Source organism: Malaclemys terrapin, chromosome 4, assembly GCF_027887155.1.
Source record: "Malaclemys terrapin pileata isolate rMalTer1 chromosome 4, rMalTer1.hap1, whole genome shotgun sequence".
NCBI classification, from domain to species: Eukaryota; Metazoa; Chordata; order Testudines; family Emydidae; genus Malaclemys; species Malaclemys terrapin.
Window position 1 is genome coordinate 58,630,713 of NC_071508.1, and position 24,650 is coordinate 58,655,362.

General features: G+C 39.5%; 1 protein-coding gene across 7 annotated transcripts in view; it reads left to right on the forward strand.

Moving 5' to 3' along the window:
* Nucleotides 1–24,650, forward strand: part of TEAD1 (TEA domain transcription factor 1) — a 221,540-nt gene that overhangs the window by 153,651 nt on the left and 43,239 nt on the right. For 3 of the 7 annotated variants that reach the window (XM_054027412.1, XM_054027405.1, XM_054027411.1), the window contains 6 exons: nt 1,793–1,855; nt 1,945–2,007; nt 16,675–16,809; nt 17,011–17,057; nt 18,240–18,301; nt 20,307–20,431. In XM_054027412.1, the coding sequence (XP_053883387.1) occupies nt 16,708–16,809; nt 17,011–17,057; nt 18,240–18,301; nt 20,307–20,431 (336 nt within the window). In that variant the 5' untranslated portion in view covers nt 1,793–1,855; nt 1,945–2,007; nt 16,675–16,707. Of the gene's footprint in view, nt 1–1,792; nt 1,856–1,944; nt 2,008–15,429; nt 15,522–16,674; nt 16,810–17,010; nt 17,058–18,239; nt 18,302–20,306; nt 20,432–24,650 lie in introns of those variants that run through there. The other 4 variants (XM_054027406.1, XM_054027408.1, XM_054027407.1 and 1 more) reach the window with 3 other exon arrangements.

The following is a 24,650-nucleotide window of genomic DNA, read 5'->3' on the forward strand; positions in this document are numbered from 1 at the left end:
TACTTTTGAGAATCTCTCAACAAATTAAAATTAAAACTTGAAATTGCAGAATTGTGCGTACCATGTAACCTTCAACACCATTATCCTGCGAAACTGAAAACAAAAATTACCATTGTGACAATTATGTATGTCTGTTGAATTATCAACTTGCTTACTAGTCTGAATAACTACAGACTCTCATTCCTGGGTTGCTTCATTAAGAAGCCTCGTAAAGTTGGCCCTCAGGGATCAGAATTTGTTTACATATTACAATACGTTTTTTTCCCTAACAAACATGAGTTGCTTTAAGGTACCACAACAAAAGGATTTTTCTAAGTGATGATAGTAATATTTCCTTTCCCCCTCCTTTTATCTATCAGGTCTGTTTAGCGTCAAACCTGTTCAAGGGTAGGAGCTGTCTCTTACTATGTGTATGTACAGCATCCAGCACATTGGGGCCCTGATCTTAGTTCAGATCTCTAGGTGCTACTGTAATATAAACAATATGGTGGTAGAGAAGTTTCTCTAGCAATTTTTGTTATGGTTGCAGTTTAGAGAAAATCATATTGGGCCCTGCAGGGGGCTGAGCAACTCCTGGAGGTTCTAAATGCCCTCAGCTTCTGTTTAGATTGGTTGCTCAGCAGCGAGGCAGGATTTAAAAGTATAACAGGGTTCAAAAAATAACTAGATAAGTTCATGGAGAATAGGTGCAGCAATGGTTATTAGCCAAGATGGTCAGCCCCATCCTCCGGTGTCCCTACACTTCTGACTGCCAGAAACTGGGACTGGATTACAGGGGATGGATCACTCGGTAATTGCCCTGTGCTGTTCATTCCCACTGAAGCATCTGGCACTGGCCACTGTTGGAAGACAGGATACTGAGCGGGACGGATCATTAGCCTGACTCAGCCCGGCCGTTCTTATGATTTAACCCATCATCACAACAGATTTTAACACATACTTGAGAAAATATGACTGCAAAACATGGCCCCCCTCACCAGTCAGGCAAAACTTCCAGTACAATTGATCCAGTGTGGGACTGGGTCTCATGTTTGCACATATTTTTCACTGACGTAGTGCATGTAAAGACAGTGGGCCACATTCAGACCTGGTATAAATTGACTTCAAAGGAGTTGCCTGCAGTTATTATCAACGTGGTAGAAGCATGACCGATATTCATATTATAAAGAAATGCAGCATTATTTCATGTTTCTTTAATATCTATAGAGTATCAATATTTTATCAGTTGTTAACAAATGTAGCTCAAAACACAGCCTTGGTGTAATCACTTGAAGTCATAGAACACGATAAATTATTTCTTGATGCTGTGTCAAATAAAGTCTCTCGTTCAATGGTGAATGCTACAAGGGCCTGATTCTGCAAACCCTACGAATATGGATAGTCCTTATTCATGCAAGAAGTCCATTTGATTCTTTGCATGAGTAAAGACTCTTTGGCTGTCTATAGGGGTCGTAGGATTTGTAACAAAAGAGCAAGTGGTCCACACCTAATTCTGAACAGTGTCATTGGTTCTCTCCTGTAAAAGACTATATAACTTGATAGATTAAACTTTTTCTCCTTAGTCACGTCACTGCAGTGATGGCCTGTGTTATTAAGCCTTGGTGCTAAGAGCTAGGCATCTGGCTGGGAATGTGGTATCTTTAACAGCAGAGCTTACTGAAGATGCAAATAACTTCCCCCCACAAAAAAAAGTAATTTAAAAAGATATTTTAAATTTGATTTCCTTTTTGTTTTTCTTTTTCTTTTCTTTTTTCTTTTCTCTCTTTTTTTTTTATAAATCTGAACAATGTAGGTGTCTAGTCACATACAGGTCTTAGCAAGAAAGAAAGTTCGAGAAATTCAAGCCGCCATTAAGGTACGTTTGGCTTGCCCAGTTGTAGGGGGCTTTTCATCTCCATGGTTACAGGCTTTTCCTTTGTTTTCCTCCCTTCCCCTACCCTGCAGGTGTCTAGTCACATTCAGGTTCTTGCCAGAAGGAAATCTCGTGATTTTCATTCCAAGCTGAAGGTATGCGCTTTTCTGCTTTTGGGCTTGTGGTTGCTATGCATTTCATTTCCTGTTTTCCATGGTGATTGGTGAATGCCTGGTGCTGTGATTCTTGTAACCTAGTTTTCTTGCATGTGGTAGCTGTTTACATTTCTTTGTGTTTAATCTCTGATTTCTGCACTAGCATCCATATTAAAAATTTTAACACTCTCCAGATACAAAGTGAGCTACTCTTTGTAACCACTCAGCACATAAACATGATTGTTTTTAACCCGTTAGTTTTTTAACAGTTTAGTGCTAGATTGTTAGTGTATTTAAATAAAAGGAGGGTTTTTTATTTTAATTTTTATTTTTTTTGTACACTTGCACACAAAGAACATTTCCACAGCGATAATTGGGATTGTGATGCTTCTTTTCTGTTCCAAAATGCTTTTAATCTGTGCTTTTGAAATGCTTTCAAGAATACTTAAAAATAGATTATTTATTCTAAGAGCCAGACAGTATAGTTATTAAGATTGCTTTAGAAACTGCAGGCTGAAATTTCCACAGTACAGTCTAATATAACTTTAAATTAACTACTGTACATGATTCCCCGAAGATATATTCCTTTCAAAGTAAAATATTTACATTTATCTTAGTTAATCTTTGGAGATTCTCAATCAGCATCATGTTGGGGGAATATTAATATGTTTGTTTAATCTAACTTGATGGAATTGTACATGTCCCCATTTTTCCATGAAAGGTCTACCTAAAACTAAAAGGAACCTCTTGGAAATGATTAATAAGGGTCTTTGCACATTTTCCAACGGACATCTTGTGTTACGTTTTTAAAGTTGCCTGACATTACTTAGAAATGCAAGGAGGTTTTAGAGTTTTTTAATTTTTTTTTTTGTTTACAAAAAGCAAAGCAACTTGTAAATCTTTTATTCCCCCCTCCCCCCCTTCTTTTTGCTGAGTTGTTGTTGGGTTGTCTCCCTTCCCCCCCCCTCCCCCTCCTGGGGTTATGAATGAGAACAAATCATGTTTTTGTTCTAGCTGAAAAGCAAAATATTTCAGAAAATAATTTTACAATACAAAGTGGTGAGTGCTGGGGAAGCTTACCACAATCTTGAAACTGCAATATGTAAATAACAGACTGGCTTTATAACAGGCCTACTTGATAGAAGCATTTGGTTTTCAGTATGCAGTGGGCAGCATGCAGGCAAGCTTGTATGGCTGTGGTGGCTGGCTTTTTAGCTTCACTGGCTAAGCAGTTGGGGTTGATGAAGAACTAAGGCAACTTAAGCATACTGCTTTTTAACCAAGGGTGCAATAATACAGAGAGATGTAGCAATTTAGGCCAAAATTATCAAAACTGAGTGCTTAAAGTTAGGTACCTAAACCCATATCTAAGCATCTAAATAAGTGGCCTGATTTTCAGAGGTGCTGAGTACCTGAAGCCCTCATTGACATAGATAGGAGCTGTGAATGCTCAGCAGTTTGAAAATCAGAAAATTTAGCTCTATATTTACTCATTTAAATAAGAATCTAACTAAAAAATTGGCCATAGTGTTTGGAAAACTTGAAAAAATATTTTTGTCCATACCCTAAAGTACCATCAAATATGAAAAGACACTATTTTAAAAACAAAAATATTCTTTATTACTGCACCTGCTGTACAATTCCTACTGAAGCTTTTCACAGAGCAAGGCAAAAAACTAAACTCCAGTGATACTTAAAAGTCCCCTTTTCTAGTTGACTTTCTGTAGGCACTTACCATAAATTGAGCTCAAAAAAGTATCCTGCTAAGACTGTTGGTTTTAAGGAGCTGTGTAAAGAGGGAACAGTCTGCTAGGACAACAATTTATTGTGTAATGGTTTCTTTAATTCCTACACTCTCAGATCCATCAGTGCTGATTGATGGATTGCAGCTCTACCTCAGCTGAGTAACAAGCAATGGACTAGTGAAAATTAGGCCACCCTTCTGGTGCTACGAATTCCCTTCACACTCAGGTCTCACTATCCCTGCAGCTCTACAGAAGACATTCACTTCAAGTCTGTGGAAGAATTACACAGCAAGGATGGAGAAAGCAATTTTTTAAAAGGGCCATTTCAATTTTCACAACAAGCCCTGTGAAAGGGGCAGCAAAAGGAAGGAAATGTGTCCCTGAGAGGCACAGTTCCCTCCACTCTCTATTTGCTCCATGGTGGAGAAATTAACCAATACCAGCAGCAAATTGTGACCAGCGCCCTCTTACTAACATATGCAGGCTCAGGTATGCTTGCCAGCACATTGAGGAGAAGGGGCAATGCCAAGACTCTGCCTATTTCCCCACCTAACTGCCTCAAGGGAAGTATTTATACTGTACTCAGAATACCGTCCTTATATGACTGGCTTTTAGGAGGAAGTGACACAATTTGACACCTCTCTTCAAATTCCTTGTTCAGAAGAGTGTCCAGCATGTTGAAGGGAAGGAGGAGGGAGAGGGACGAAGCCCAGACTCTGCCCAAGCAGATGGCCCCTCGCTGCCATCTTGTTGCACTTGGCATTTCTGTGTCTATAACCTGGCTCCTGCTCTACCTGCACAATCATCTCTTGACAAATTAGAGCTGCCACTTCCTCCTCTCCCCTCCCCCAGAATGGAGGAGCTGAAATTTTGAGGAAGAAGAAGATGATACAAGTACTCTAATTTCAGTGAGGAACACATCTACTGCTCTACCTCCTCATGCAGCTGAAACCACTCACTCAGAAAAGGAAGAAACGATTCTTTTGGACCTTAGAAGAAACCTCACCCCTCCAGATAATTTGTATTAGTGGAATTACCTGATTTATGGAACAACTAAAATTTCTATATCTAACTACCTATGCTTCCCAACATATGCTGAAAATTACCTTAGGGAAACGTTATTTGTTTGTGGTGGAAGAAGGATTGGATACTTCTTGGCATCCCTGATTTTACATTTCATTGTCCATGCTACAGTAAAGACCAGTTACTTGTATTTTGCTATAACCAGATCATCACGTGTAAAATCATCTTTGGGGTTAGTATTAGCCAGCACGTGAAAAACAACCAGTGTCAGAGCATCTGGGGTAACAAGGGAATGCAGTTATCCTGTATCTCACACCTGTATTATCCAGCTGTGCTACCTATTGGCGAATCAAGTGGTCCAGCACTGAGCAAAGGCCAAAGATAACTTTTATATAATGTTATATGGGTAGTGTTCAGGCAATCAACTGACATTTAAGACAACCTGTGTCTAAGCATCACGTTCCTCAACTGTAGTGTGAGGGGAAAATCTTTTTGCTTTTGGAAAGAATTCAAATATCCTTTCTGTCTGTCCATAATTACCAGTTCAGCCAGAGATGCTTGATGGCCTTAGTCTCCTAGGTCTCCTTTTCTCTTGCCTTGCCACAAGATTATTCCCTAAACATGCTTCCACTTACAAAATTCCCTTGCAAAAATCTGGTAGCATGTTGAGGAGCAGCTGTGCAGTTGCTTTGTTGCTATTCCTATAGGCATTTTGGGCTGAAATGACAACTGGAAAATAGAATCATAGAAATGTAGGGCTGGAAGGGATCTCAAGAAGTCATCAAGTCCAGCCTTCTGTGTTGTGGCAGAACCCAGTAAACCTAGAGCATCCCAGTATATTGCACTGGTCTTTATTGAATTTCATCTTGATGAATTCGGATCAATCTCCAATTTGTCAAGGTCATTTTGAATTCTAATCCTGTCCTCCAAAGTGCTTGTAACCCTTCCCAGCTTGGTGTCATCTGCAAATTTTATAGGCATACTCTCTACTCCATTATACAAGTCATTCATGAAAATATTGAATAGTATTTCAGACCCAGGATTGACCCCTGTGGGACCCTACAAGATATGCCCTCCCAGTCTGACAGCAAACCACGAATAACTACTCTTTGAATACAGGCTTTCAACCAGTTATGTACTCACTTTTTAGTAATTGTATCTAGACCACATTTCCTTAGTTTGCTTATGAGAATGTCATGTGGGACTGTGTCAAGATATATCAAATCCATAAAATAAAGACATATGTCCACAGCTTCCCCATATCATTCTTTAGGCCAGTAACCCTGTAAAAGAAAGAAAATAGATTGGTTTGGCATGATTTGTTCTTGGCAAATCCATGCTGGCTATTCCTCATAACCCTATTGTCTTCCAGATGTTTGCAAACTGATTGTTTAATAATTTGTTCTAGTATCTTTCCAGGTATCAAAGTTAGTTGACAGGTCTGTAATTACCTGGGTTCTCATTTTTCCCCTTTCTAAAAATAGGTACCAGGTTTGCCCATCTTCAGTCTTTTGGACCTCACCCATCTTCCAGGAGTTCTCAGTGATAATTGCTAACTGTTCCAAGATTGCTTTTGCTAATTCATTAAGTACCCTAGAATGAATTTCAGCAGGCCCTGCTGACTTGACTACATCCAACTTATATAAATATTCTTTAACTTGTTCTTTCCCTATTTTAGCTTGCATTCCTTTCCCTTATTTGTTAATATTAATTGTGTTGTGTATCTGGCCACCATTAATCTTTTTAGTGAGGACTGAAGCAAATAGACATCAAACACCTCAGCTTTCTTGATGTCATCAGCTATTAGCCTTCCTTCCCCACTAAGCAGAGGGACCTACGCTTTCCTTCCTATTTCTCTTGCTCCTAATGTATTCTTATTCCCTTTATGTCCCTTGCTCATTTAGTACCTTAGCTTTTCTGATTTTGTTCCTGCATGCTTGTGCTATTCTTCTGTATGCCTCCATAGCAATTTGTCCATTTTTTTATAGGATTCCTTTTTGATTTTCAGGTCATTAACGAGCTCCAGATGGAGCCATTTTGGCCTCTTACTATTCTTCCTATCTTTCCTTCGCGTTGGTATAGTTTGTAGTTATGCCTTTAATATTGTCTTTTTGAGAAATTGCCAGTTCTCCTTAACTTCTTTTTCCCTTAGATTTTTCTTCCCATGGGACCTTACCTACCAGTACACTGAGCTTATTAAAGTCTGCTTTATTGAAGTCCATTGTTCTTATTCTGCTGCTCTCACTCCTTATTTTCCTTAGAATCATGAAATCTGTTGTTTCATGATGACTTTCACCCAAATTGCCTTCCACCTTCAGATTCGCTACCATTTCATCCCTGTTGGTGAGAATTAAGTCTAAAGTAACTGTCCCCCAGTTACTTTCTCCACTTTCTGGAACAAAAAGTTCTGTTTTGCCATATTATTAGTTAAAGTTCCCCATTATTACCAGGTCTTGTGTTTTGGATATTTCTGTTATTTGTTTTAGAAATATCTCATACACCTCCTCTTCCTAATTTGGTGGTGTATAGTAGATATCTAAGATCCAGAGCTTCAGGCCTATAGAACTCTGTAGTGGTGGATCCACTGGTCTTGGTTCTGGCCCACTCACAGCTAATAATTTTTTTTGCGTACAACCGTTGTGTTGGACTTCTGGGAGATGTCCCAGTGACCTTAGTTCCTAAATTTTGTTACCAAGATGCCTAATTTAAACCAAGAGATCATTCTACCTACCTAGCCTTTGCCTGAATCTAGCCAGTGAGAGAGAGAGAGAGAGAGTACTTGGCACTCCTGCTAAGGAATGTAAGGCATCCAATTAGCTGTTCATCCTCTGTTAGTATCCTAGGACTGGATGTAAAGATCGCAAAGCTATGGTTACTCTAGGAATTGGCTGGCATATTGTTGACGCTTACCTGACAGATAATATTTCTTACCCACTCCTTGTAAAGGCTGTTTGCCAGCATCCTCTTCCTGAATAGTGAGAGGAAAGCCTCAATGGAAAGTATTTTTGAGGGTGCAGTATGGTTGTCTTTATAATAATTTACCAGGCACAATGCCAACAATCACTCTGGATTGGTGGATCTTAGCGCGCAGGAAATTTTTTACCTGTAAACGTTGTTACTACATCTCAAATACACCAATCTGGAGTGTCCCACAGATCTCGCCAGAGAGGGTAATGCATCTTATTTCCTTTAGGCCAGGATTTCAAATATTGCAGGGTTTTTTTAGGGATCTTAACCTCCCCACCCCCATCTTTAAAATGTTTCTAAGGTTATGGAAGCCTCATGGAGAAAGAGGCAAGAGAGGGTGGGAGAGTGATGTTCCCTTCTCCGTACTAATGGTGAACTGAATCCTTACTCCACATTTAAAAAAAAAACTACTATTGAAGCCAGTGGGAGTTTTGCCTAAATAAAGAGCAAGGATACAGAATTCACGAAAAAGTCCATACACCAGAATCCACTCCCATCTTTGACTTTGATTTTAGATATTCTTTCATAGTATAAGATTAATTAAAAGAGAAGCAAATAAGAAACATTAAAATGCCTACAGTTCACACATATTATATGTTTTAAAATCCATTATTCTACATTCCACATTGAGGGATAAAAAATATTGTTGACAATTATAGAATGCTAAAGATAGCACTATACTTTTTAAATGAACAATGATAAAAGCCTTGAAAAATTCCCTTTGATGTGAATGGAGTCTTCAGCATTTTGAAATACAATAAGATGGATTAATTGCTACTCATTAGGCAGCAAGTTGGGACAGCTTTGAATGCGCATTCTCTTCTTGGCATTAGCTATTGCCTGGCTGAAATAGCCAGCTTTTGTATTTACTACTGTCTTCTCTAATAATAAGCAAATTGGAGAGCAGGGCTAGAAACATTCAAGTGCTCTCTATCTTTTGTCCAGAACAATTGTATAGTTTCACGATTTGTTTATCTTTTTAGAACTACAGCTAATAATTGCAAAGGTTATTTGAATCAATACAATATATGAGCAGAAATAACATCTGCAAAATTACTTATTAGGAAACTATTTTATGTCAGTGTCTTATGCTATACTATAAAATCCATTTTGTGAGCAAATTGCCGTTTCTTCTTCACCACATCATATTTTTCTCCTACAAGAAAAGTTTTGTCTTAAAAAATCATTTGATAGGTTTTAAGGCTTTTTGAATTCACATGATCTTTTGTTGCCCTTAATTTTCTTATGTCTTAGATATTTTTTCAAATCCATCTAATCAATGTGGTATTGAAAGCCCCATTTATCATTCTAGGATAACAGATCCTTTTTCTTTTAGTAGAACTACAGTAAACTGATTGATTATTCTGCTGTTTATGTTGGATTAAAAGAAAGTCAAGCAAAAATCCTAATGTGCTGATTATGTAAAACTTTTTTTACCCTATGTTTCTTTTAATGTATTTAAATTTGTAATTTGGATGTAAAATGGATGATTCTAGAGAATTGTTCTCTGCTAATGTGACAGTGATCCACATTCCAAAATAATGTGTATAACATAAACACCAGGGATCTGATTCATTAAAAGCTGTATAATCAATTTGTTAGATTCTGACAATTTATCCCTTGTCCATGTGTGTGTGCGCACACACACACACAGAGAGACACCCAAGCGCACAAAATCTTTCAAAAGGCTTATAACTGCAAATTGGAGACAGTAAGCTAAAAATTGCAAGACCAATTCAAGACCAAGCTCATTGGAAAATCTAGTGATTTCAATAGAATTCCGTATTTTTACTGGTATGACTGAGCTCTAAATCTAGTCTAGTGCTTCTAACTATACATCACAAAATACAAGAAATTGGTAATGGGAGAAAAAGAAGAGAGGATTTTTAAAAATGAAATCCATGATTTACTTCAGTGTCATTCTTGGGCAGCAGTAATCCCATCAGAGCTCATAAATTAAGTAGGGTCAGGGCAGGTCAGTACCAGATGGGACTCATCCAAGAAATACCTTAAGCTGCTGCAAGAATGAATGTTAATAATGCTGTAGGGAACCTCTTCTTCTGAGTCTACACTGAACCAATATCTCAGCACTGAAGGAAATTGTGCTGCTGGATATTCTGGTCCAAATCCTACTCTCATTTCCCCAGTGTAAATATTTGTAACTTCATTGACTTCAGTAGGGCTATTCCAAATTGATAACTGAGGCACTCTGTCTTCGATGAGATGTAAAATCAAGGTCCTGACGCCTTGTGGTCATTAAAGATCCCATGGCATTCTCTGTTAGAGTAGGCCATGTGTCCTGGCCAAATTCCAATTTGGGTAATTACTGTAATCTGCCTGCCTAAATTCCCCCTGCTATTTTAATTGGATATAGTATTCTTCACTTTCTGCCTAAACTGTTCTGACTGTTGCTATGTATTATTAATCAGTTATTGTGTTTCACCCCAGAAATGTCTGCATTTCATTGATGGACAAAGTGATCACTGTTGTATTGGTTAGCCATTGATGTGGCTATACATGCTGTTGCAATTTTTTATTTATTTTTAAGTGAGCTAAAATAGAGATTCTCTAGGTTTTAGTCAGGAGGAGAGGATGGAAGAGGATAATCTAGGGGCCAGATCAGATGAGAAACATTCACATAAAAATGAATCGGACACATCAGAAAAGGGCAGACAAATAAACTGTGACAATTTTTTAAAGTGCTTGTATATAAATGCTAGAAGTCTAAATAATAAGATGGGTGAACTAGAGTGTCTCGTGTTAAAGGAGGATATTGATATAATAGGCATTACAGAAACCTGATGGACTGAGGACAACCAATGGGACACAATCATTCCGGGGTACAAAATATATCGGAAGGACAGAACAGGTCGTGCGGGGGGTGAGGGTGGCAATATATGTGAAAGAAAATATAGAATCAAATGGAAGTAAAAATCTTAAGTGAATCCACATGTTTCATAGAATCTCTATGGATAGTAATTTCATGCTCTAATAAGAATATAACATTAGGCATCTATTATCGACCACCTGACCAGGACAGTGATAGTGACGATGAAATACTAAGGGAAATTAGAGAGGCTATCAAAATTAAGAACTCAATAATAGTGGGGGATTTCAATTATCCCAATATTGACTGGGAACATGTCACCTCAGGATGAAATGCAGAGACAAAATTTCTCGGTACTTTAAATGACTGCTTCTTGGAGCAGCTGGTACGGGAACCCACAAGGGGAGAGGCAACTCTCGATTTAGTTCTGAGTGGAGTGCAGGAGCTGGTCCAAGAGGTAGCTATAACAGGACCACTTGGAAATAGTAATAATATTTAATATCCTTGTGGTGGGAAGAACACCTCAACAGCCCAACACTGTGGCATTTAATTTCAGAAAGGGGAACTATGCAAAAATGAGGGGGATAGTTAAACAGAAATTAAAAGGTACAGTGACTAAAGTGAAATCCCTGCAAGCTGCATGGACGCTTTTCAAAGACACCATAATAGAGGCCCAACTTAAATGTATACCCCAAATTAAAAAACACAGCAGAAGAACTAAAAAAGAGCCACCGTGGCTTAACAGCCATGTAAAAGAAGCAGTGAGAGATAAAAAGGCATCTTTTAAAAAGTGGAAGTCAAATCCTAGTGAGGTAAATAGAAAGGAACATAAACACTGCTTAATTAAGTGTAAAAATTTAATAAGAAAAGCCAGAGAGGAGTTTGAAGAGCGGCTAGGCAAAAACTCAAAAGGTAATAAAATGTTTTTTAAGTACATCAGAAGCAGGAAGCCTGCTAAACATCCAGTGGGGCCCCTGGACGATTGAGATACAAAAGGAGCACTTAAAGACGATAAAGTCATTGCGGAGAAACTAAATGGATTCTTTGCTTCAGTCTTCACGGCTGAGGATGTTAGGGAGATTCCCAAACCTGAGCTGGCTTTTGTAGGTGACAAATTGGAGGAATTATCACAGATTGAAGTGTCACTAGAGGAGATTTTGGAATTAATTGATAAACTTAACAGTAACAAGTCACCGGGATCAGATGGCATTCATCCAAGAGTTCTGAAAGAACTCAAATGTGAAGTTGTGGAACTATTAACTATGGTTTGTAACCTGTCCTTTAAAACGGCTTCTGTACCCAATGACTGGAAGATAGCTAATGTAACGCCAATATTTTAAAAGGCTCTAGAGGTGATCCCGGCAATTACAGACCGGTAAGTCTAATGTCAGTACCGGGCAAATTAGTTGAAACAATAGTAAAGAATAAAATTGTCAGACACATAGAAGAACATAAATTATTGGGCAAAAGTCAACATGGTTTCTGTAAAGGGAAATCGTGTCTTACTAATCTATTGGAGTTCTTTGAAGGGGTCAACAAACATGTGGACAAGGGGGATCCAGTGGACATAGTGTACTTAGATTTCCAGAAAGCCTTTGACAAGGTCCCTCACCAAAGGCTCTTACGTAAATTAAGTTGTCATGGGATAAGAGGGAAGGTGCTTTCATGGACTGATAACTGGTTAAAAGACAGGGAACAAAGGGTAGGAATAAATGGTAAATTCTCAGAATGGAGAGGGGTAACTAGTGGTGTTCCCCAAGGGTCAGTCCTAGGACCAATACTATTCAACTTATTCATAAATGATCTGGAGAAAAGGGTAAAAAGTGAGGTGGCAAAGTTTGCAGATGATACTAAACCGCTCAAGATAGTTAAGACCAAAGCAGACTGTGAAGAGCTTCAAAAAGATCTCACAAAACTAAGCTTTTGGGCAACAAAATGGCAAATGAAATTTAATGTGGATAAATGTAAAGTAATGCATATTGGAAGAAATAACCCCAACTATACATACAATATGATGTGGGCTAATTTAGCTACAACGAATCAGGAAAAAGATCTTGGAGTCATTGTGGATAGATCGCTGAAGACGTCCACACAGTGTGCAGCGGCAGTCAGAAAAGCAAACAGGATGTTAGGAATCATTAAAAAGGGGATAGAAAATAAGACGGAGAATATCTTATTGCGCTTGTATAAATCCATGGTACACCCACATCTTGATTACTGCGTACAGATGTGGTCTCCTCATCTCAAAAAAGATATACTGGCATTAGAAAAGGTTCAGAAAAGGGCAACTAAAATGATTAGGGGTTTGGAACGGGTCCCATATGAGGAGAGATTAAAGAGGCTAGGACTTTTCAGCTTGGAAAAGAGGAGACTAAGGGGGGATATGTTAGAGATATATAAAATCATGAGTGATGTAGAGAAAGTAAATAAGGGAAAGTTATTTACTTGTTCCCATAATACAAGATCTAGGGACCACCAATTGAAATTAATGGGCAGCAGGTTTAAAACAAATAAAAGGAAGTTCTTCACAAAGTGCACAGTCAACTTGTGGAACTCCTTGCCTGAGGAGGTTGTGAAGGCTAGGACTATAACAGCATTTAAAAGAGAACTGGATAAATTCATGGAGGTTAAGTCCGTTAATGGATATTAACCAGGATGGGTAAGGAATGGTGTCCCTAGCCTCTGTTTGTCAGAGGGTGGAGATGGGTGGCAGGAGAGAGATCACTTGATCATTGCCTGTTGGGTTCACTCCCTCTGGGGCACCTGGCATTGGCCACTGTCGGTAGACAGGATACTGGGCTAGATGGACCTTTGGGCTGACCCAGTACGGCCATTCTTATGTTCCTAAGGTAAATATGGCCAGTGCTTCATTTTCTGATCCAAGTAAAAAATTAACCTTAAAATAGAGATTTATTCCAGTTTTTTGGAAGACTAGTTTCTTGGGCCCAGTTTTACAGGTGTCAATCAGCTGCAGCTCTCACTGACTTCCGCTAGAGTTATGTGTGCTCGGGACCAATGGAAATCGGATCCTCTTGTCTACTTGTATTTGATTTTGAAATGAAAGAGAAGTTAAGCCAGGCAATTTTTTAACTCTGAAAAAACTTCCTTTTTGACCAACTAAAAAACTTTACCAGACCAGAGACTCAGAATCCTAAACTAGGGTCAGACTCTCAGCTAATGTTTATTTGTATGGCTCCATTGAAACCAGTTAAAGAACTTATATAGACCTTTATAACTTGGTGAGACATTTGCCCTCAGGGCTATTCTTGCATTGCCTGTGCTGATCTTGTCTTCTTCCAGCCTTGCAGAATTCAAAAACCAGTCAAAGAGACTGAAATGCATTGCTACTACAGAAAGGCATGCGCCTCTGGGATGAAATGCAGAGTGTTTAAAGGCACATAGCAACAGTACATTCTATTATTCGTGTGTGTGTGTGTGTATATATATACACACTTAGCTCTTCACAATCAGATTTTTTTAGAATTACCCTTTCTCGTCCCCCACGATAACTTAAACAAATCTTCTCTCCATTGCACAGCTCCTATGACAGCTCCTGCAACTCACGAGTGTCAGACGTATCATTAGTAAAGGGTAGCTATCTCCAAGGCAAATCACAGGTGCTATTTCTGGACTTGCTCCTCTGAAGTGCGACTCCTGTAGGAAAATAGAAATCTTTAAAGCTTTTTTTTTTAGGGTTGTCTGTAAGAGCATAATTCATTGTGGGCTTGAGCAATGCCCAGATAGGCATTTATATCCCAAACAGAGCATTTGAATATTTAACCCCCAGTAGAGTTTAGATTCACAGAGGAGTAAATTCCATATACACTTCTACCCCGATATAACGCTGTCCTCGGGAGCCAAAAAAAATCTTACCACGTTATAGGTGAAACCGCGTTATATTGAACTTGCTTTGATCCGCCGGAGCGCGCAGCACCCTCCCTCCCCCCGAGTGCTGCTTTACAGCATTATATCCAAATTTGTGTTATATTGGGTCGCATTATATCGGGGTAGAGGTGTAACAGCAGAGCAATGTATATTTGGGAATTAAGTCCATGAATTGGCTGCATTGTTTATGTGAAGGCACTGGATATATCAGACCTAGAGAGGAGGCTGTGCAGGAAATTGTTGGTTCTTTCAAACCAACTAATTTCAGAATTTCAGTGGTGGTTTTGCCTGAGTAAAGGCTTCAGGTTTAGGCCCTAAATCTAAATTCACCAAGTCAGAAATCAAGGATACCACACATGTTGTCTGAGGGCCATATTATATTTTTACTAGAGTTTTCAGTCAGAAGATTCTTTCTCAATGTGCAGGACTGTTAGTGGAGTCAGCCTTTTGAATCAGCAGATCTCCTGAGACCTCAGGAGCCTCAGAGTCCCTGTGTCCCCTACACAGCCGCTCCACTGTCCTTTTCTCCCTGTCAGATTGGCTTTTACAGGAACCCTGTTGCTCTCAGCTGCTTCCCCTGTGGCTGTGCAGGAGCAGTTATGTATGGGTCCACAGGTGTTAATGCTGCTTCAAGAAGCATTTGATTGGATTTCTGCCTATAAACCTGCAGGGTGTGGAAGGGAGAATGTTGCTGAGACTCCCCTGCTCCACCTGCCGTCAGGTACCTTATAAACCAGCAGAGGCCAAAATATACAGAGCTCCATCCAACAGAGGAGCTTTCATAGGATCCCACCAAGGCCATGGAAACATGCTGAAGGGCCAGTACCCGTCACCCAAGGTCTGCTGTGGAGAAGAGCTTAGTTCCCCGAGTGTTTTTACTTTTATTATCTTTTGATGAATTAGTCCCTTGGTGAAAATTATGTATTTGTTTATACCTTATATGTACTATTGGGCAAACAGCTCTTCCTTTGTCTCTTATTACACTGTGAAGCACTTTACTAAAAATCTTCTGTTATACACAAGCATTTTAACAAACTGTTTGTTATTGTATCCAGGTAACAAGCATGGTAAGTATTTTAACTAAACCAAGTATTATGTACATTAGCTGTGCTTGGCAGATTTTTTGGCTAGCTTTTACTGTATTCTCAGCCTGTGCTGTTTCTAAAGGAGCTATTCAAAGGAAAAACTGCTCACCTATAATACTACTACATATAAGCTTTAGAGGGAACATATATGCACATTCATGTACCATATATAAAAGCATGCATCCCTTACCAGCATGCTTGCTACTTTGCTTGTAAAAATGAACTTGCCTATTATTGCTTGTGTTCCTTCACTGTAAGTCGTGGACCTAAACATTAGCATTTATTAATACAATATTTACAAATAAGGAACCAGGATCTGGCCATAGAGTAACAAAATTTACTGTGTGCCTATTTTTATTGTCCTAATACATCCACTCACCTAAATCTATAATCAAACAGTTTTTTTTAAACTTACCTAAATCTATAATCAAACAGTTTTTTTAAAAAAGCAAGGTCTCTGTGCTTGAAAGCACGTTTTTTTTGTTGTTCTTTTGGAAGCACTGTAAATTATTAACGGAAATTTCTCAAATTGGAAGTTATCAAATGTGTTTCCTTGTTTCTGTGATGATTTAAATATATATATATATATATGTATATTGGATACCAGAATTTGAAATGTTTGTCTGTCTGTAAACATGAAGAGAAATAATGCCCTGTTCACAAGTGACTGTAATTCTGTGTTCTCCTTAAAAATTTTCATTAAGGGCAAATTCTCTCAGATCCACATGGTCGAGCTCAACTCTCATAGGTCCCAGTCCTGCAATCAGAGCCATACAAGGAGACCTCTATTGAAGACAGCTTAGACGAAGTCAGGGAAGCACTGCATTTGCAAAGGGATCTGCCTATGTGGATCCGATTTGCAGAACTTGGGGAACAATCTGCTCTTCCAGAGTTCCCTGCATGTCAGGAGAGCAGACTGATAGAGTTCGGCTCTGCCATGCATCTCTGAGAGGAGCTTTTTGCTTTGAGGAAGTTCGAGTGTATTTTAGCCTTCATGCTATATTTTTCTGCATGGTTTTCTATTTTTTGTTTTCTGTGGCCTTTTAAGTTTGGCTTACGTGCTTGTAGCTGCACTTATTTAATAGGATTTGCTGTGCCAAATGTTTTAAGAATCCATGTAATTGTCATGTTAAAGGATCAGACTGCAAAGGACAAGGCACTTCAGCACATGGCAGCAATGTCATCCGCTCAGATAGTATCAGCTACTGCTATACACAACAAGTTGGGCCTGCCAGGAATTCCCCGTCCTACATTTCCTGGTGCACCTGGGGTAAGTTGTTAACTGATGCCAATAAAAAGTTTATTTCCTAACAACGATCAGTAGGAAATAAAGGCTAAATCAATGGATTTATGCGCAAATTGTACTTACATCTGTGTTTGCAAAATGAATAAGTAATTCTGTGTATAAACGTGTGAAATTATTCTACAAAAAAGGCAATTACAAAGTTGTTTTTCTCCCCATCCCCTCTAGTTTTGGCCAGGAATGATACAAACAGGGCAGCCGGGATCCTCACAAGAGTAAGTCTAAAAAATAAGAATGCTTTTATATGCAGTATATAACTAGTCAGTGGAATTCGCTGCCAGAGGATATTATTCAGGCAAATACTTAGCAAGATGAAAATAGAAGATTAGACAATTATATGAACCTTTTCAGTCACAATAGCTCGTATGGCTCCTGTTAAAACATTACAAGTGATAACACTCCATAAGACAGAAGCTGAATATTAACTGTGGACAATAATCCTCTCTCCACCCCTATCCCCCTCCGGTATAGAATTGCACTATAAAACAAGTATATGATAGTGTTGTGTGTATGTATATGTGTGTTTCCAACACAAATCTTACCTCACTCATTTTAATATATACAGGACATGAAGGGAGGTGTAGGGGAAGATAGCTCAGACATCTGTTTTTCTGTAGGGCAGGGAATGACCACCTCACGTGAACCACAACTAGATGAAAGGCCTAGCCCCGTTCAGTGGGGTTTGAAGCTGCATGGCATCTTGGTAACAACAACTTCATGTAGAGAAGAGACTTGTAAACCTGACGTATTCAGCCCCAGCCCTACAGGAAAGTGTGATCTGTGGAATACCTCCTCCCAGCTCTCATTATAGGCCTTATCCAAAGCTCGTAGAAATCAGTGGGAGTCTTTCCGTTGGATTCAGTGGGGTTTGGATTCACAGAAGGCCAGAAGCAACCGTTATGATCATCTAACAGAAGCACCTCTGTTACTGTTATCCAGTAATTTCTGCAGTGGAGGGAATTATTCTTCCCTACTACCTGAGTCAGTGGTTCTCAACCAACTTGCAGCCCAGTCAGCACACATGTGGCCCATGTGACATCCTCAGGGCCATACAGGTATATTATGGTTACATTACAGGTATATATATATTATGTGGATGCGGTCCACATAACACACAGAGCTGCATCTGCAGCCCACAATGGCAAATAGATTGAGAACCACTGACCTAAGTGAACACTGTCAAGCCCCATAACTTGTGAATCAGGCTCTGTTTTACATTTGGGATAACCCCTTCTTGCTTCATAACCTATTTGTTGACTATTTTTTAAATATGACTACCAGGAAAGAGACATCTGTGTGCATAAAGATTATTAACAATGTATTTCCTTGTGCTATATAACGAACTGAATGAACTGTGAATTGTATAGTATGTGATTTTGTGTAACTATTTATTCCAGTGTAAAGCCATTCGTTCAGCAGGCCTATCCTATTCAGCCAACAGTCACAGCTCCCATTTCAGGTAACTTCATTTTCTAGCTTCCTTTAAACAGAGCTGAATTGCATAAGGAAAAGTAATGAGTGTGTTGTGTTCGTTTCTGAGCTCCACAGAGCCCACTAATCTGTGTCCAGAGTCTCAAATGTCCCTTCCAGACATCAGTGGACAAGCAATCGATTAATTATGAAGAAAAGTCACTGCTTAGATAGGAAAACGGGACTCCTAATCCCAGCACTGTCACACATGCCAGCAGTTTTTGTGGCACTAAAGTATATCATCTGGTGGTATTTCATATGATGCAAGAAAATGACTTGTGAAGAACAGAATGGGTGATGGGTTGCATACTGCAATTTAAGGGCTAAATCTTGCTTCCCTCACTCATGCAAAGTAAATTGCATTTACTTAAAATCGGAGCTAAAATTATACCAAAATAATTTATATTCAGTCCTACAAAGTATAAAACATGTCACTACCGGTATTGATCTTTTTCTTCTTCCAGAGCATCTCAGTTTAGAAGCCAGTGCCACCAGCACTCTCCTCTGCTAGCTACTCCTTAGTCTGGTAGAAGCCTTATCCATCGGAGCAAAAGAGGCTATGATTGCCCAAAACTATGTCTGTGACCTTTCCCCCTATTTGTCATTTCATGTGCATTTCATTGCTAGTTCCAATAATGGGCATTATTTCTATGCAAATGACAACAAACTGTGTCCCTCACCAAACTTCCTCATCCCTTTATTTCTCATTTAGTGGCTGTTCTCGATTCTATCCATTCTTCTCTACATTATAATTTCCTACTACAGATTACTTGAAAGACGCTAGCCGTCTTTCTGAGTAAAAACTTTCCTTTGTGGTCTTGCATATCTCACTCTCTTCTCGTTTTTCCTAAATTACGTAATGTTGCTCCCGAAGCCAGAAATTATGAGTCATCTTCAACTTTTAGTCTTTCACATCTCCTTTTGGAATCTGTTTCTTGCCACTGTTAGAACACTGCCAGAATTTTCAGCATTACTGAAATCCATATTCATATTTGACTGTTGCAATTCCCCTTTTTATATAGGGTTCCTAAATCTCCGCTATCTAATCTTGAGGTGCAGAAGAATTACAGTCAGATTCCCATTCCAGGGAGTAGAAACATGTTACCTGAGTCCTCTTTTACCTTCACTAGCTTGTTGTCCATCTCTCTGAACCCACTTCAGAAACGTCTTCTTGATTTTCAAATCTTGGGGGATTATCTTTGCCTTACCTTCTGTGGTGTCTTGTCTCCCCAGGTCAGTTGCTCCACTCCTTCTTTGTTCTTTCTCCTTTTGTGACTTTCCACAATTTGAAGCAAGAGAACAGTTACAGTTTTAATTGTGGTGAATCAGTTCTGGTGGTAGACATGCTTCCTCATAATGGGTCAAGTCACTGAGCCTTTATTCTCACTTTAAGTTACGATTCATCTCCCTACATTAATTATTTATTATTATTTGTATTGCAGTAGTGCTTAAAGGCCCCCCTGTGCTAGGCTCTGCACAAACACATAGAAGAGCCCTGCCTTGAAGAGCTTACACTGTAAATAGACAAGAGTGGGAGGAGGAACAGGAGAGGAAAGCCCAAGGTCACACAGCAGGTCAGTGGTGAGCCAGGAATAGAACCCAGATCTCCTGACTCCCATTAGACCATGCTGCCTACGAATGACCATGCTGCTAGTGAAATGTCAGTTGTAATGCTGTGTAAAGTGTGCAATAATTAATTATATCGTTTAAGCAAAGATTATACAGTGACACGCTAGCCAAATAAATCAAGGAAGCTCCACTTTTGTTTCACACCATCCTTAGTTTGACCAACCACATTGATACTATGGTCAGTAGGTTGAATCCCCATCTTTCCATGTTGTTTACCTTTCAGAAATAATAAATCCATGTTGATTTAGTATGTTTTTTAAATCTGAATTAAGAAGAGCCCTATGGCTCCTCGTTAAATTTAATATAGAAAATGGAAGTTGAGAAATTGATTGAGTTGTACATAACAATGATACTTTGTATTTCAGGGTTTGAGCCTGCATCAGCTCCAGCACCCTCAGTTCCCGCTTGGCAGGGTCGATCCATTGGTACAACCAAACTCAGACTGGTGGAATTCTCAGCTTTTCTTGAACAACAGAGAGACCCAGAATCAGTAGGTGTTATCCAAAGAAATGCCCAGTAAACTTAAATAGTTCTCTGCTCTTCTTAGTTGTATCTACCCATTTCTAGTCTCTTCCCGCGTGCTTTCCACTGTTGGCACTGATGTCACTTTGAGGCATTATTTCTCAAGGCTGATAGACACCGATCAATGCACTGTAATATTACTCTGATTATTTTTCCCTTTTCAACTCTTTTTTATAGAAGCTATTGCTAATGAAAGTGAGAGGCTGTGTTATGTTTGCCTCCTTTCAGTGCCTCCTTTCAGCTTCACCGCAAGCGGCACTACATAGCTATGTCAGTGTGCCTCATCGCTGGTCCAATCTTAATGACTTGCTGACCCAATCGTCCAGTTATACAAAATTGCATGGTGATTTGGGCCACAGTTCAGCAAAGTACTTAAGCATGTGTTTAATTCCTGTTGAAATCAATGGGTTTTAAGCACATACTTAGAGATAAGCTTGTGCTTAAGTTGTTTCTGGAACAGGGACATAATTTAAGGACATGCTTACAATTTAGCATGTCCTTAGGTGCTTTGCTAAACCCAGGCTTTTGAGATTTGGGCAAAAATTTCTCTAGCTACCAAGAACAGAGCATAATCACTCCTGTTGCTTTCAGTTTGAGTCTCCAGGAGTGTATCATTCCACTGAGCCACCTAGTTTATATTTTTTAAGGAACAGATATTTGGACAAGAAGTTTTTGCTGAGAGTAAACCTTCCTAACCTAATTTGATTTTAAACTTGTTTACATTTCTGCTCCGATGAATAGAGCAAGAATAGTTGAGTAGTTTGTACAACTTACCTATTTAAAGATCTAAATGTGATGCTTGCTTTGACTTCAGTCCGTTTCTCAATGCCAAATTCAATATTTAAAAAATATCTAGATTCTGCACTGCAAAATCTCAGGCAATTCCATGGAGCTGGGTGTATTATTTCTTATTTAATCCAACCATTAGTGAGCTCATTTGATGAAGTAGCTCCTATTATTAATCATTGTGTTTTGTCTTTGCCATGAAAACTTATCAGCTTAACTCTCCTCCTGCATGTCACAAAACACCATGAATCAAAAGAGCTTGTGTCAGTTTTCAGTGGAAAAACATGTTGTTGAACTGAAAATTTTTATTGAGATTATTGCAGAAAAGCAAATAGTCTCATGAGCATGTGGTATAGACAGTCCTTTCTTCTTCAAATTGCTGGTAAAATACAGTAGCTTGGAGTAGAGTGAGCTGTCATGTGGTGTTTATAATTCTGTTCCTGAAACCATAGAATTTATGGGCTATAGCTAGGTGATGTTATCAAGGGAGTGTTTACACTGCATAATGGAGATCAGAGACATAGTACAGCAACCATACATCAAAGGAATCCTTAAAACAGAGAAACATTAAACTAAAAAGTGCAATATATTTCAGCAGTGAGATATTAAAATATATGGCCATATGTTGGGTTGCTAACTATTCTATTTGGGCATGCTGGTTTAACTGGAATGTCTGTGTTTAGAGATAGGGACAGTTCTGCTCTCAGTTACACCTGTCTATATCCAGAGTAACTCCACTAACTTTTATATATTTATACTATTGGTTTTTTATTCCTCTGGTTATGCTTTCCATCAATTCCATTATTCGTTTGGAAAAAAAGTGGCACCCTTGTTTCTATGTTCTTGCCTAATGCAGTGGCTTTAATACACTCTTGGGGTCAGACTCTGAGCTCCTTTACCCCAGTGTAAATCAAGAATCACTTCCTTGAGAGGGAATGGTAAATAACGAAGAGGACTGGTCACTGATACAGAGCAATCTGGGTTGCAGGGTAGGCTGGACGCAGTCAAACAATATGTGTTTTAATGTGGCCAACTGTATACATCTAGGAACAAATGACATAGGCTGTACTTACAGGATGGGGGATTCTATCCTGGGAGCCAGTGACTCTGAAAAAGATTCTGGAGTTACGTGAGCTCCCAGTGTGACGCTGTGGCCAGGAGGGCTATAATGCGATCCTTGGATGTATCAACAGGGGAATCTGAGTAGGAGTAGGGAGTCCTGTATTTAGCATTGGTGTAGCTGCACCTCGAGTACTGTGTTCAGTTCTGGTGTCCACAATTTAAGGAGTATGTTAATAAATTGGAGAGAGTTCGGGGAAGAGCCATGAGAATGATTACAGGAATAGTAACCATGCTTTAAAATGGCAGACTCAAGGAGCTCAATCTATTTAGCTTAACAAAGGAAGGTTAAGGGGTGACCAGATCACAGTTTATAAGTGTCTACGTGGGGAACAAATATTTTATAATGGCCTCTTCCATCTAGCAGACAAAGATATAACAAGATCCAGTGGCTGAAGTTGAAACTAGACAAATTTACACTAGAAATACGATGCAAATTGTTCACAGTGAGGATAATTAACCATTAGAACAACTTACTAAGGGTTGTGGTGGATTTTCTATCATTGGCAGTTTTAAAATCAAGAAGGGATGTTTTTCTAAAAGATGCTCTAGTTCAAATAGGAATTACTTCAGGGAATCCCTCGGGCCTGTGTTATATAAGAGGTCAGCACAGATTATCACAGTGATCCCTTCTGACCTTAGAGACTATGAACTCAGTGGAATTACTCCCGCAGTATATTTACGCTGAATGTTTTATTTTTCTTAAATGTTTAGAGATAGAATATCTGTAGACCCCCCATCCTGTGCTCTGAGCACGTATACCATAATTTAAAAACATTCAAGAGGACTGCCCATAAATATAACAACTTACTCCCCTCCTCAAGAGCCTGGGAAAAGAGATGCCCCTGGCAGCATGCACAAATCCAGGCTCTGGAACACCAGGGTGAAAATGAGTTCCAAAGTCATTGACCCTTTTCAGACAACGTACTGTCAGCAGCTTCCTGTCTTTTATATCAAGGGAGCGCCCACCCAAGTGCCTCTGCTGATCTCATTGGTGGCTGTATGTCATGAGGAGAAAAGTGGACTCTCAGGCAACAAGGTCCCTAATCATCTAGGGTTTTGTAGATTAAAACCAAATTATGTAGAATTCCATCTGGAAACTTAATGGGAGCCCCAGTGCAGATCACAGAGCACTGATTATAAAGTGCTCCTGCTCCCAATGTATAAGTGGGATGCAGCATTCTGTACTAGCTTCAGCTTCTGCAACTCTCTTGGCTGCAGCAGCTACCGGGCATCCAAGATCCAACACCACTCCCAACTTGCAAGCCTGTTTTGCAAATGGCAGTCACACTTCCTCAATGAAGGGTCCTGACAGCAGTGCAGCCAATGTTTCCAGCCGTTTCCCTCAACCCACCAACTTTATGTCAGCTTCACATAGACAGACTCACAGAAAGAAGACTCTCATTCAAGCCCCAGTTCCATCTAAACGGGTAATTTGCTCCACTGTTCTGGCTGGCTCAGATGTGATAGAGTCATAGAGCGGGGTGTCATACTGAATGCAGTGCAGGCATGGTCTCTTCATCAGTCCTTCCAGGGGCTTCATATTCACGCTGCACGGGAAAGGTGTCAGTGTAGATCCCTGCAACACCCACGCAAGAGAACCTTTGGCACAGAGGACGATTGCTCACAGCTGTCCTTTGGGCTCTCTTAGTGAGATAGGAGCAGGGCCACTCCAGAGCAGCTCCAGCCACCCTTTCTAGGGTTTTCAAATGAACCAACAAAATCTCATGGTTAATGGTGTCAATAGGGACTACTGTATCCCTAGCAGAGGCCAAAATTTACCGTGAAGTGCTACCAACCCATAGAGTGATCTGTCAGGGCAGTCTTATCTCTCAGGACTGCCTGATAACTCTTTAGTTCCATCAATCTTCAAAGGCACACCAGCAAACCAGTTCTATTTCCCTGACATTGCAAATCAAAGGAGACAATGGTCTGTGCATGACAGAGGGGTAAACCTATCCCTCCAACAGCCACACCTTGCCCAGAAATGCGAGCCAGTGTGTGGAGAAAATAAGGTCAGAATATGACACTTGTTGACCTAATTGTTTTGCAAGTATTTATGGAGGTTCTCAAGAAAGCTTCCTCTTAAGAAGTTCCTAATAAAGGAGTATGCCATCATGTAGGTTTTGTCTTCATGCGGCCTTGTAAGATATACAGCATAGAAGTCCTTGGCTTATTCACTGTATACCTAGTATATTAGTGATTTATGGGCTCTGGTGTACACAGAATGTTACACAGAAATAGAAGATGTTGCACGTGTCTCTCCAAGTTGTAGGGAAAAC